The 14,806-nt window shown below is 34.1% G+C and overlaps 1 protein-coding gene across 1 annotated transcript in view; it reads right to left on the bottom strand.

The window, feature by feature from the left end:
• Positions 1–14,806, bottom strand: part of EYS (eyes shut homolog) — a 750,542-nt gene that overhangs the window by 568,302 nt on the left and 167,434 nt on the right. The window contains exons 12-13 of the mRNA XM_069011357.1: positions 4,890–5,003; positions 2,558–2,680 (exon numbers count right to left, since the gene is read on the bottom strand). Coding sequence (XP_068867458.1) covers positions 2,558–2,680; positions 4,890–5,003 — 237 coding nt within the window. The remainder of the gene's footprint in view (positions 1–2,557; positions 2,681–4,889; positions 5,004–14,806) is intronic.

Here is a 14,806-nt window from a genome sequence, read left to right as displayed (position 1 = left end):
CAACCAGGCCTAAGACAATTTTGTACCTGACCAGCTCAGATGCTAAAGGTAAGTTTTATTGGAAATTGCTTTTAATATGATAGGAAAACAAAAGTGTGTTTAAAAGAAAATAAAATGAAATAATCAGTCTTATACGTTTAGTGGACTTTTTCTAATGTTACTTCCTTGATCAAGTCTCATTAGAATACATGGTGTGATTGACAGGGCATTAGACAGATCTGTTGAAGAATTTTGTAACATGTGCCTTCATCAGAGCTAATTGTTATCAACTAACTGTACTGTTTATGGTGCTTTTCTACATTAATTATGCAATTTCTACATTGCTTAAATATTAAATATTAAGTGGATAAACAAAAATTTGATATATATCTACACTATGTTTCCTTTAGCCCTTAAACAGCTTTTGAGTGTATCACTGCTGCTGTAGCAATATCTTTGTGCACCATTTATATAAATCTTAAAACTCAGAAGAACATGGAGCACGCTTTTGCCACTGTTTGCTTTTCTATCTTGTAGAAGACAGAAGCCCAAATATCAGTATTTTGCATCAAAGACTCTTTCTAAAAAGGCTGAAGCAGTTGTTGGAAGGCTTGGAGAGAGCAGACCTAATGAGATTCACAATGACTGACTGTGAATTAATTGTACAACCAGCATGAGCACAGACAAAAATATTCAGTGTAATCAGGAGGATCGTTGTCCCTACTTCTAATTCCAGTCAGTAGGCTGGCTTATTTTTTTTCTTGTGGGAACTGTCCTGTCTCACATAAAAAACCAATATGAAGTGAGATCAATAGCACATTTGTGATGAGAAGTCTCTCATGTAGGAAATGCAGGAGAAAATTGAGCTTTTTTCATAATAGCCTATTATGCAGTCATGTGAACTTCTATGACTTCAATATAGGCCTCAAGGTATCCATTAAAATCTACTTATAACTCACTTGTAACTGTTTTACTGTTGACAGATCCTGAATCCTTCCTGTCTTGGAGTGAACAGGGATGTTATTGGCAAACTGTTGGTATCAGTATGAATCTAGGATAAAGAGTTCCTCCTAAGGAAGACATATTCTGTCCCAGGCTTCCTTGGTGATGCACACACACGTTAATTTGTAGTTCTGGTTCTATAATGTGGATTCCATCACATCCCAGAATAGTGTAGCTGTATTTTCAAATGAACAGCTTTCCCTGCATAACCCAGTTCAAACTGACTGTTAGCAACCTACTACAGAAAAGTTAAGACATTTTCCATTTTGGTTCTAGCAGCATAGGAAAAAATTTTAATAGCTTCCTTTTTTAAAATTATTGCATTGAAACATCTTCTATCTGTAGTAACAAATACTTTGTAATCGCCTTTGTTATTTTCACAACTGATGCAAAATAGACATACTGTGCAAACTCATAACAACAAATCCAGTTACCAAAGTAAAAAGGAGTGGAAGATCTGACAGGAAATAGATCACATCCGAGTTTTGTAATGCTGAATAATATAAGAATATGTTTCCATGGATCAAGAAAACTCACAGATGTTGGTGGGAATTGCAACTACTATTACTTTCACAGATTCTAAATCTCTGTATATTGTCTTACATTCCTTATGTCCTGTCTTCCTTCTTTTAAACCACTGACAAAAGATGAATGAAGAGCTTCTAAACTGAACGTCACTGGTGTTACTACCAACCTGAAATGCTCTATTTACAACTAACTTAATTTTGCCTCCTCATCCTTCACTGTTCTACTTGCTTCTTTGACCTTTCATTTCTCCATAATAGATCTCTTCCATTTTTTTTCCTTTCCTCTCCACTGGTCTCCACACATTTTGAACTCTCTGGACAAATCTGACTGGCTTTTTATTACAAGATCCACTAAGTATGTATGATTTCTTAGACTACCACTGCTTGTTTTTCTGTCACTCCTTATGACTAATGATGCTACATTTGCTTCTCTGAAATCAGCAGCTGAAAGTCAAGGTGTTCAGTGCCTGACATAGTTGTTAAGATGACATATTTTTGGAGACAGTTTTACTGATTTCCCCATGATCCTGTTAGCCGCTTCTGGCAGAAAGCAGAGCCTTGAAGACTCTTCCTGATGCAAGTGGTATTTTCTTAAACCTATTAGACATGCAAGTAATTGTGCAACTTACAAGCAATTTATTATAAGGTTCTGATGGCACCTTTCTTAAAGAGAACGAAGTGTCATTTACAAAAATTGTGTTCTTGCTACCATCTTAATCAAGTATGACTGTGATAAAGTCTTCTGAAAGAAAAAGAGCACCAGCAACCTGCTCACCTATGTTTCATAGACTAGGTGTTTTCTGAAAAACTTTTTTCTTCTATGCAAAATATAGTTTTGCTTTCCATTAAGTAACCAGCAGCATACATACACTGCTTTCATTTTTAGCATATTAAGAGGGAAAGTAAAGCAGATTATCAATTGTACAGAACACTGAGTTAATTTTATTTTTATTAATGCTAAAGCACTAAAAAAAAATGCTATTAATTTCAGAAAAGAAAATAAATAGTTTAACTATTTAATGTCTTTTCCAGGTTAAAGGAAATCTTACCAGTGAATCCTGGAGGACAAGCACAACTGTAGTCTGCAACCAGGTCTAAACAAGTTGAATTGCTTTTACAGAAACCATAAGTGCACTCATCAAAGTTGATTTCACAGTTCAGGCCTTCAAATCCTTGGAAATAAAACCCAAGAGCTATGCATTATTCAGCTGTATCTGTGCCTTATTTTTCTAAAGCATGTCTTTAGGACCCTTGTTTTCAATTTACTCTTGTAAAAATGATCTTGAATCCTTATGAAAAGATCATTCTAAAAGTTTTTTCTATTCTGTCATTAATAGGAAAATGCATGTTTTTCTGTCAACTATACTTTAAAAGGAGTCAATAAATGAAAGCACAAATTTAGGATGCAGTATGTTCATTAATCTAGTTGAACTTTTAGTTTAGCAGAGACAAGAATTTATGTATCTGCTGCCATTTTGATGCCATTACAGATGAAGCGATGCTGGGATTTGGACATCTGCTCTCAAAATAAAAATCAGCTCTTAAAATCTCTCTTAAAATCAGCTCTCAAATATTTGCTTCTCTACTTTTTCTTTATTTGTTTTACAGAATCCCAGAATTATCAAGGTTGCAAGAGGACTTCCAGGCCATCCAGTCCAACCGACAACCCAGCACCACCACAATTACCCCGGAACCATATCCCCAAGTGCCACATCCAGACACCTCTCAAACACTTCCAAGGATGGTGAGCTCACTACCTCCCTGTGCAATTATTCCAATGTCTAACCACTCTTTCAGTGACTTTTTTCTTGTTTATTAATATCTAATTTGAACCTCGACAATTTAGGGCTGTTTCATCCTTTCGCTAGAGACATGGCAGTAGAGACAGACCCCCACCTCAATAAAACCTCCTTTCAGGTAGCTGTGGAGAGCAGTGAGGTTCCCCTCAGCCTTCTTTTCTACAGACTAAGCAACCCCAGGTTCTTCTGTCATAATGACTTTTAGCAAACTCAGAGGTCTAACAGTGGCGTTGTTTGTAGCTGAAATTGCTAGAGAATCTCCTCTCCAAGATCTGACATTTCATGCCCTTGTAAATGTATTCTAATTCATGGTCATGCTACAAAATGAGTATCATTAGTGCTGTCACAGGCCATGGCTGCAGGAAGACCATGACTAATGCTAAGCTATCGGAACCCTCAGTACAAGGCATATTCCCATAATTTCTCAAACTGACCATGGAACCAATTTCCACCGATCCTTAAGTCATAAAACTTTAGAATTACCCTTAATTCATTAATAATGTATAAAATAACAGTTCTTACTTGCATTTAATCAGACCCATGTCTCACATGTAATACCTAAGCCACAAAATTACCAATGTGGATGCCAAGATTTATTTTTGTATAAGTTGGTTGGGCAGGCTTAAACAGCAAAATTATCTTCTCCAAGGTTAATTTCCAGCTAACTTCCAATATCTGTTTTGGCTTCTAATTTAAGCTAACTAATGACAGAGGCTGTACTTATGAGAATTATTTGTGGCAATTTCATCTCTTGTGAGGAGTTTCTGAAGTTATCACCACTGGAATGACTGTATTAATATATACATACCAGGGATATTGTCAGCTATTAAATCAGCTACCATGAGTCTGTATTTAGAAAATAGTATAATTTGGAGATTAAAATTAAAAAAAATTAAAACATAGATCATACTAGGTTATAAATCACAACCTTGGTTTTATTTTTAACTAAAAATCCATTTAAAAATATTCATAAAAAAACCTATTTGTGAAAGCATTTCAGAAAGAAACTGTAATTTAAAATGTTTTCAAACATTTTAGGTTTTCTTTGACTAATATTTTATTGAAATCACTCATTTTTTCATACAGCACTGATAACACGGAGCAGTGTGCATTTTTAAAGACAGACCACAGGTGCTGAAAATCATATTACTTTTGTCTGTGAAAGTTCTAATAGATTTTTTTACTTGTGGCTTACTAAAGCTATTATGACCATTGTAATGTGCTATGATTAGTCAGAAATCTGCACATTATTAATGAAGATCATTGATGATATTTTCCATGGAATTCATGTACTACCCATTTGTGTTTTCTCCACTGCTTCAGACTTTGCTAAAATCATGAAGTTCTGATTGAAAAAAGGTAGCACTTACAAGTATATCTGTCTCCATTCTTAATGACCGTGGTAGACACGTTGACTTGGTGGACGAAGAAGAAAATGAGACTTTGGAAAGGAATTAATAACTTTCATAGAAAGGAAATTTTAGCAATGGCTTTGAAGCCTGTCAAGAAGATATTTTGCAAACTGCAGGCAGTTTTGAAAATTGTCAAAGATAATAAAAATAAATTATTTTGAACAACTTACCTTCAGGGCAAAAGCAATCATAGCTGTTGACATCATTCTGACAAACAGCACCATTCAAGCAGGGAGCTGAATCACACTCATTCATTTCTGTTTCACAATACTGGCCTGAAAAACCTGCAAATGAAGTAAGATAAGCTTTGATTTTCTTTGTCATTATGTATGCTATTAGCGTGAAACTTTTCTTTCAAATAGTGTTAACTAAAACCAAAACATCTTATGATCCATATTCCCCTGGAAAAGGAAACTTTAAGTCAGAGCTTCTGTATTTTATTTACAAAGAGTTAAATTTTATTCATTTCTTATTCCATATTACAAATACATCTTTTTGATGGAATAAGGAAATAAACAAAGTAGGAAATGCTTCCAGAATGCAAGAAGACATTCATAGCTGTATGAAAACAAGGTAGAAATTTTCAGGTGTCTTTCTTGTTTAGAATAATTTTAGGTTTTTTGTGGTATAAGAATGTTTTGGTTTGGGCTGACCTTAAAGATTGAGTAGTTCCAAGCCCTCTGCCGGGGCAGGGACACCTTCCACTAGACCAGGTTGATCAATAACTTTTTTTTAAATTTTGCCATATCAGTATAAGAAAGAGTACATCAATTATCTTTCATCCACTGTGTTGTCCTTATTACTGTGGAGAGGAACAAAATACAGAGTGCAAATATACTGAGGTGTAGCAAAGATGTCCTGTGTGAGTCAGGTCTCAGGACATGGAAAGTGCACGGCTCAGTTATGGTACATAAGGCTGTTTGGTTTGTTTCTAAAAGAAGGAAAGCGCACATCATTAAAACAAAAATCTGAAGACTAATTAAACTTGCATAAGGAAAGATTAACTCAGTTTTCTTATTTCTTACAGGTACTTTGAAACACTGTATGGAGCACAGGTGGTGCAGTGCCAGCAGTGGGGGCGGCAGGGGGGTCCTGTGAGGAGAGGAATTTGGGGCTAGAAATTTTTTAGTAGATCTAGAAAACAAAACCAAAAAAAAAATTAGCTCTCACTTTGGGGAAACAGGGCAGAGTTACCCACTTGCCCCTAACTTATATGTGCTAGATGAAGACAAGATGAATCGGTATTTTTGTAAATAGCCACCAAAGGTGCAAGATTTAATCTGAAGAATAATGAACAATTTTTCTAAAGGGCATATAATGTGAATCAAGACCTATATATTTAAATTTGTTTTGATGATACTCAATATTGAAGAAACTTGGGAGGGAGGGAGAAACACCAATGAAATGAGCTCATGCTTTATACATTTAAAATGTAAAATTCAGAGGAGAAGAAAATAGGAATAAAAATCTGTTTTGCATGTGAGAACTGAAGAGACAAATTCCTTTTGCCTGTGCTTTAGAGCATTTTGACCTTTCGGAAAACAAAAGTGGTCAGGCATAGCTGACAACCAACTTTAATTTAACTGTTACAGATTATTTTTTTAAGTTTTAACAAGTTTGAATTGTTTTCTAGAAGTTATGTTCTTTTGAAAATGTTAGCATTTATAACCTATAACCTGACACCTATAAGTGAGAAATAGCTACCTAGTTGGAAACTAATTCAGGTGCTGTTCTTTTTTTTGTTTTTTTTTAGCATTTATCCCTATTCATAAATTATTTATTGAAAACATCACCTTGTAGAGAGCTTCTTAGAGGAGTTACTGGGAAGTTTATTAGGTCATTTTTGAAATAAATACTGAGCAATTTTATAGGCCTTGCTGATAGTGTAAAAATGTTTTAGGAACAACTGCTGCCATTTCAGGATCAGAAAAAATCCCCACATTTTGATCCTACCATGCGAAACAGTCTGAAATCTGAGAACAGAAGTGACTCATGATTTCCCAGCTCTCAACAGGACTGGTTGTGATGTTTCCAACAACTCCTTGTGATGAGTCATGACCTTGTCACCCTTTCTCAGGAGTGATGTAAATATCCAGCAGCTGTATTCTGACATTCTGAGGATTTTTGTTACAGAAGGACTAGGAGGCAAGGGGAAATAACATAGGGGCAAATACAGAGCTGCAGGTAGCAGAAGCTAATTTGTGAAAGTTTTCATTACATAGTTTACTTCATTGCTATGTTATAAACTTATGGATTGGAAGGGAAGAAATTAAAGACATAAGTAGAATCTGTCTTTAATATAATTTGGTGCATACAGTGTGAATTATCCATTCTGAAAGAGCTGAAAGGAAAACATATTGATAGAATTTTATTTATTCTTGCCAAATTTTTAACAGAATATGTCCTGCAGAGAGAAAAAAATTTAAATTTAGTTTTTATCTCAATTTTTTTCTGCTGAAGTAGAATTATTAATTTTTAATATAATACAGTATAATATAATATAATATAATATAATATAATATAATATAATATAATATAATATACTGTGATTATGTTTATTTCTTGCTGATCAACATACCAATAAATGACACTTCTTTCACAAACATTAAAAAACTCACTTAATAGGCTGAGGGAACATGAGGAAAAATAAGCTTCATTTGTATTATTTTTAAATCAGGAGTGAGTTGAGGAATGCTTTTAGGTAAATTATAATCCATGTATTCACACTTAATTACTTGTGATATAATAACATTAAGTTAGACAACAAAATAGAGGAAGCTAGTAAACTAAAATATAAATATTTTTGCATTTTTTGAAATCATACAAGTTAATCAGTTCCATACATTTGAAAATATGAAAATTAATTTATCTGTATAAGTGCCCAAAACCTTTGTGCTCTACCCTCTGATCTCATAAGATGACTTTGGCAGACCCAACACTGTGCTCTAGGAACCAGGAAAATATTCTGTTCCTTCATCCATCCAGCTCCTCTCTCTATTAGCCAGTGATAAGGGGTATCAGAGATACACCTACTCCTGAATAAATATTTCCATGCAGTCAAGTGAAAAGGCATGTGTCCCATAAATCCTTTCAAACAGTCGAGAAAATGTTTATGGGAATCTTTTATGTAAAAATGTATTAATATCATTGTGGTTTAATCTAGAGTGATCCTTAAAAATAATATAAAATGATATAATATACATATGTAGAATAGTACAGTACTGTATTCTATCATATCATAAGTAATTTTATCATAAAGTAGTGGGTTTATATTTGTATAAAATAGGTAAATTATGATCTCCAAAAACATATTCATATTGCCTTCACTGAGTGGCAAATAGCTATCATCAGAGCATATAATAGATGATGCAGCTGTTACATGACTTTCTCTACACTGAAAATGCAAGGGTAAAACCCATCTGAGAGATGAATTAGAAGTATTAAACTATCTTGCTTCAATTATTGCAAGGAAGGAATTCATAACTCAGAATTTCTGGAGTCAGAACTGGAAAAACCTATCATAATTATTTACTAAGGATATAATTTCATTATTTTTTGCCAACACACACACAGCAGTAAATATTTTCAGCTCTCAAGCTTTATATCTCTTTATTTGGACTTCCTCCTCAGATGAGGATGAGATCTTTATTCCACTGGCACTAGTCATAGTTTCCTTATCTAATATAAATATAAGGGAAAGCATAAAGGGTCAAGAAAAGTAATAAGATTTACTGGGAAGTAATTTTGTGAAAGCAACATTGTTTGCAGGATTCTTTTACATATATGAAGTTGCTTTAAAAATAGACTAATTTTCATAGAGTTGTAGATATTCTGTTAAAACATACATACAGACATCTGACTCATAAACATATTTCATGTGTCAAAGCCTTAACATTATTTTCTTTCCTGTAGCCTAATATTAAGGAATAAATCATATAAGGAAAAATATTTTCTGTGTGTCATAAATAATCCAAGAAACTCTAGGTCAAATCTAAAAAACGAAATCATTTTTTCAACAGAAATAGGAAATAAATATAAATTTCTAATATTTGATACCTGAGAATTATGATTCCATATTCTCACTCCTACCAGAAAGTTCTCAGTGAAAGAAAAGGGAATCTGCATTATGAATATGTCAGAAAAGTGGGATACATCCTCCCTGGATGCTTAAATCTACCAGATCCAATTCTTGTTCACTAACGGCAAGAAGTCTTTGCAATGAAATTTTATTTTTAATAATACATGTATTTTTAAAAATGAAACAACATATGTCTAACTTTTGTATGGCTCTATTAGCTTCTACTAAATTTTATCAATAGAAATGTGGTCTAGGATCATCTAGGAGTTTGAATTCAGACACTACATCAAAATAATAGTTTTACATAGTGGTAAGACTCCTAGACATTTTTCAGGGATGAAAGCATAAAACTGAAAAGTATTTTATGTTACAGTCTTTAAAGTTTCAACTCTTAAAATGTCAGGTTAAACCAGTTACTAAAGTAGGTTATATGTGAATCTATTGCACAGAGATTACGCACTGAAAAATAAGGCACATTGCAAAACTGAACTGTCTACACCTCAAGTAATGATGTGTGAACTCTCCTTGTTGAGATCACATTTTTTTATTTCTTTGTTCCAAAGGAGATCATTACTTTATTAAAAACCTTCTCTGAGGTCAAACAGAAGCTCAGTCCCCAGAACTGGCTGGATTTTAGGCGGACTAATGTCACAGTACTATTTTAAATGCATATTGCCAAAACAAAAGGAAGGATCTCATTAGAGAAAAGCACTGCATTTTCAAGAAGATGTAAGGATATGTTTTACGGTGAGAACCCTCACTGGAACAGCCCCCCAAGGGACATGGTAGGTTTACCATCACTGGAGGTTTTCAAGAGACAATTGGTCAGGGTGCTAGATACTCTCACCTAGGCTCCCTTTCTAATCAAAGGTTGGACAAAATGATCTTTTGAGGTCCATTTCAACCTGGGTTTTCTATGGTTCTATAACAAAAAACAAAGCCTGTGAAACAGGTTGGTAGAATGACCAGGGAAATAGAAAGTCTGTCACAGAACAAAGGACTCAGAAATTTTAATTTGCCTGGTGTAGCAAAATGTAGGCTGAATGGAGATATGAGTGTTTCTGCTCTTTGTCAATGAGAAAAATCACCAAAAAAATGTGAAGAACTATTTAAGTTAAAGAATAAGTATCACAGGTATAAAGTGATATTATCACAAACAAATTTAAATTACATAGTAGAAAACCTTATCAACAGACAGATTCTACTTATACATACATTCATCAGAGGTTGTCATAGAAGTACTTATCATTCTCATGAGCTTCTTAAATTTGCATAGATGAATTATGATAGCATTTAAAATTAAAGAGAGGATATAAATTCCTTGCACAACAATTTTCATATGATAACATGCCAGCTTTGTATTAAGAACACATATTAGCAGACCAAATGTGATTTTAAAAAATTCTCAAAAAATCAAGACTGCATTTATAATTGAACTATCATTGCATCAAATATTATTAATAATCAAGAAGTTAGAATCCAGCAAAAAGCAGAGCAAGGAGTTATTACATCTTAATCTAAAATTTTAAATAGTCCTGTAAAAAGAAGACACAGCCAGTATTCTGGAATTTAACTGACACGTAAGAATATTGGAGTACATGTATAGAAACAGCTTAATGTAAGCAAAAAGATTCACCTTCAGATTATAGTGCATTTACATAGAGAGGAACAGAGATGTTACAGGAAATTACACTGGCAACATTAATTCTGTCTTTCCAGATATTGAAATCTTAATCACTCTTTTAATACGGTTTGTGGGCATATACATACTAGGTGCATTCAAGTACTAAGAAGGAAATAATAAAGTCATGCAAGGGATACAATATAGGCAAACTGTTATGCTTTTATGAAATTCCACTGACCTAGATTAATCTAGAAGAGTTAAAGAACAAAACTCCTCTACCAGATGTTTCAGTGTTCTAAATCTGCACATAGATGATTTGTTTTACATCTGGCCACTCAAGGTTAAGCCATTACTATCTCAATGGGGTGAAGAAGAGGAAGGGGATATCTATAATTTAGTTATCTTGTTTTCTGCAAACCACCCTGCATCTGTATATGATTTCATGTAATAATTTTGGGTTTTGAGCCCTCAGTTGTCTAAGCCTAGTATAAAAAAAAGCAGAAAACTTCAGAACAAGGAGAGAACAGACACATTAGAATTATCTTGTACAAGTGTTAGAATTATTTGTACAGGAGATAAAGCTTTCTTGACAACCAGTTGAAGACTGCTGAACAAATTTCAATAGGAATTAAGAACAACCATATAGCAGAGAGTACATGTATTCCATTATTTAAAAAACACTAACCCTGTATGATTTGCACTTGCAGAGAAAAATAAAGACAGCCTTGCAGGTGGGAGACGCTAGTCATACAAACTGTACTGTGGGTCTGAATAGAAAACCATGTCCTCTGACAGGATGGTTTTATAAAAACTGTGCAAGCTGAGGCTTGCTGATTTTACTTATGCTACAGCAGGAGGTCTCCCAAGCTTTTCTTTCAATCTATTCTAATTTTCCAATGCCCCATGAAATTTTTGTTTAAAGATGAAAAGCATCAGAGTGGTTTCTTACATTCCTGTAAGAAAAGCTTTCCTTTCTTTGTTTTTTTCTTCTTTTTTTTTTCTTTTACCATTAGTATCTGTCTCTTTGAGAGGATGTCATTATGGCAGAAAAAATTATAAAGCCACATCAAAACAAAGGGCATAGGAGCAGCATATGGATACCTCCTGCAGATAAAAAGCTGCCATGACAGGACAAAGAGTTCTGTTCCAAGAAAGATGCTGAACATACCTGTTACCTTGGGTAGCACAGGGACAACTATTGTTTCATTTATATCTCTAGGCCTGAGGAATCTCTGCTTACATTTGTGATTTTCAGGACTTACAGCTCGAGTGAAAAGAATAGCAGAATTTATAGCTTAAATAAAAGGAAAAAAAAATACGAATTTGTGGAAGCAGTTGTAAGAAAATACAACACATTTATATAGTCAAAATTTGCCTTGGTGAAAACGTATTAGAGGAAATATATTTAAAAAGACTTAAGGAGCTGTTTTTACTTGTCATTCTTTCATTTGGGTTTCTGCTTTCCTTTCATATCGGGGTTGTTCTGTTATTTTGAAGAGATGTCTTACTCTGTTTTTCTAACGGATTTTAAACTGACATCATTATAAAATATTCTTGATCAATCCACTGAAAAAGAAATAGAATGGAAAAATGGTATTAGAAATAATAATTGTACATCTGGACTCTAATAACCAGATGGGCACTTTTATGTCAGAGCCCAAAATTCTCATGCAAGTAACTGTGACGTTTTCACTGCCCAGCAGATGCACAACATGGATGTCATTTTTTTCCAGATAAGTATTCTCAGGGGACACGAAGCATTGTTAATTTCTTTTAAATAATTCAACAGACAATTAAAAAATTCACACATCCTTAGATTCCTAAGTCTATTTAAATTAGCTGTCCTTAAAGCAAACTATTCAGGATGCAATTTTACCCTAGTAAGAACCCAAACATAAGTTTAGAAATAGTCTGAAGATTAACCTTAAATCTAAATGACAAATAGTTCATGGCATGTAGCATTTAAATTAAGTTGAATGTTAATTTTAGCCTCTTGCTGGTAAATTCTGCATAAATTCTACAGTATAAAGAAGTAATGAAAGCCCTCTAATTTTCCATAATTAATAGAGGCAAAGTTGCTGAGTATGAATCCCAGTGAAACTGGTTGAATTGGCATCCCTGAAATTTGGTAACCATTCCTCAAAATAGAAATCCTTAGTGTGACAATCAGAGGGGAAAGAAAAGCTTAAATTCTAGAAGACAGTAGATAATTGGGTGTGGGTAAACATCTCAAGCAGAAGTCTGCAACATGTTAGCTGCACTTATTGCCTGGCCTTACTGTAAACTTTGATAACACCATGACCAAATAAAGGTTGCATGTCTTAAATCTTCCAGTTAAGAAGACATGAGAGCATCATCCATTTAATCAGATGTTTAGACTGAGAGAACTGGGAAGGGGAGGGCAGTCCAAGCTTTCAGAGAGAGTTGGTGCTGAAAACCAGTAGCTCCTGCAAAGAAGTGGTGGTGTAGAAAAGAAGAGTGGTAAGAAAGAAGGTAAACATCTTGACTGGAAGAAAGATCCTAGTAGTGTGGTAGGAACCTGGAGATCAGAGAGAAGTGTGGGGGAAAAAAAAGCCAGGGTATGCACAGAGACTGTGGCTGGTAATGCTCAAGACTGATAACTTTGAGCAGCATCTCAGCATGAAGCAGCATGCCTTTCTACCTGAGCTTCCCACAAAATCAAACCATGGCAGACATAGCACTGAAAGGGCATGAGTGGGATAACCAGTTGCAGTAAGAGCTCTCATCTGGTTAGTTCTTAAATAAACCCCATTATCCAGATTCATTGTGGACAGTCATTTGCATTGCTGCCCATGACCATGGCTGGATTGGCACAAAATATGTCATTTTGAATAGACTCAAATTATGTGGCTTTCCTTGACAAATAAGGTTGCTTTACTTACAATGAAAAAGGAGCATTCTATATAATACACTTACATTTAGCACTCTTAGATTTGTCAGTAATATACCAAATATATTTTGTTTGCTAAGTGCTCAAAGATAGTCCAGCTCATTATCATACCTTTCTGGTACAGGTAGATGGTGCTTTCTAGTTGCTTGATTAAAATGGGAGCTTTTATTAAATAAAAAAAGATTTGGCCTTAGAGCCAAACAACTTGAGTCAGTGTAATTTTTTCTCTTATAGCAGCAGGATAATAAATTTCTCTTCCATCTAGGACCTCAGTGAGCATGTGTGCAACTATGGTCAGGATAAAAAAAAGGAAAAAAAAACATTGAAAAAGGCATATTCAAAAATTAAGTAAGTGTCCTCTGAGGGGAGCAGCTGAGTTGTATTTAATAGGAGAAATTAAATAATCATAAGTAAAAGAAATTAATGTTTAGAGTATATTTAAAATGGCTTGAAAATCAGGGCAAGCTAAAGTACAAAAGAAAAATAAATATTGCTGCAAAATTTAGTACTGGGGTGGTAAAATGTTGGTATGATCAATTTGAGACAGCTAAACAAGCAAAGAAAATGGTTAATCTCTATGATTGCTTACTACTGAAAAATATTTTCCCCTCCTATTCATGAATAAATGAGCAATCTGGTTTTACAGAGCCACTGAGTATGGGCAATGAAGTAGTTATTTTTCACAGCACTCAAGATGTACCGTCACCATTTCCTGAAACAGAGGATTTTAACAATGATGTGACAGTTTAATGCAAGACCATGGAGACCAACTGCTTTCAGTGCTGTTACAAGGTGAGATAACCATGACAAAATGATTTCTGTATGTGTCTATTGGGAGCCCATTATGAGTCTATCATTCTGGCACTACAGTGTGAAATTATGATGGGGAAAAAAAATCATTCAAATTTGTACTGCATGACAATGATGCTCCAGCATGAGCTAATGATATATAGCAACTGAAATGCAAGTCTTTTTTTCCCTGTATACTGAAGAAAACTCTACCTAACCCCAAAGTGTTTATTAACATGTAGTGCAAGAGAACTGGATATAAAATAAATTAACAGAATTACCTTCAGCTGATCTCCACTCAGTGTAAAAATTCTATCTTTAGGCTGAATCAAGAGGTTTCTTTGTAAATTTACCCACAACAGAAATTCACCTTGTACAGATAAAATATACAAACAAAATCACATTACTAGAAATCAATTATTTGAGTCCCCATAATCTAAAAAAATGAGTATATGCTCCTCATTTACTCAAATTTCCATTTGCTTTCTCCAATCCAGTAATTCTTACATATCTCCAACTTGGAGTTCTTTGAACAAAATAATTTTAAGCTTGCTCTTTCTGGTGTACTAATATATATATTTATGCCTGTATTCTCTAATATCTCATTATTTGCCCTTCCTGAACAGTGATTTTCTTTAAAGAACCATTAATTCTTTACTCAAAGGCTATTTTCTTTTTTTTTCAT

Source organism: Aphelocoma coerulescens, chromosome 3, assembly GCF_041296385.1.
Source record: "Aphelocoma coerulescens isolate FSJ_1873_10779 chromosome 3, UR_Acoe_1.0, whole genome shotgun sequence".
NCBI classification, from domain to species: Eukaryota; Metazoa; Chordata; class Aves; order Passeriformes; family Corvidae; genus Aphelocoma; species Aphelocoma coerulescens.
Note: the sequence above shows the minus strand (reverse complement) of the source record. Positions and strands in the feature narration are given on the sequence as shown.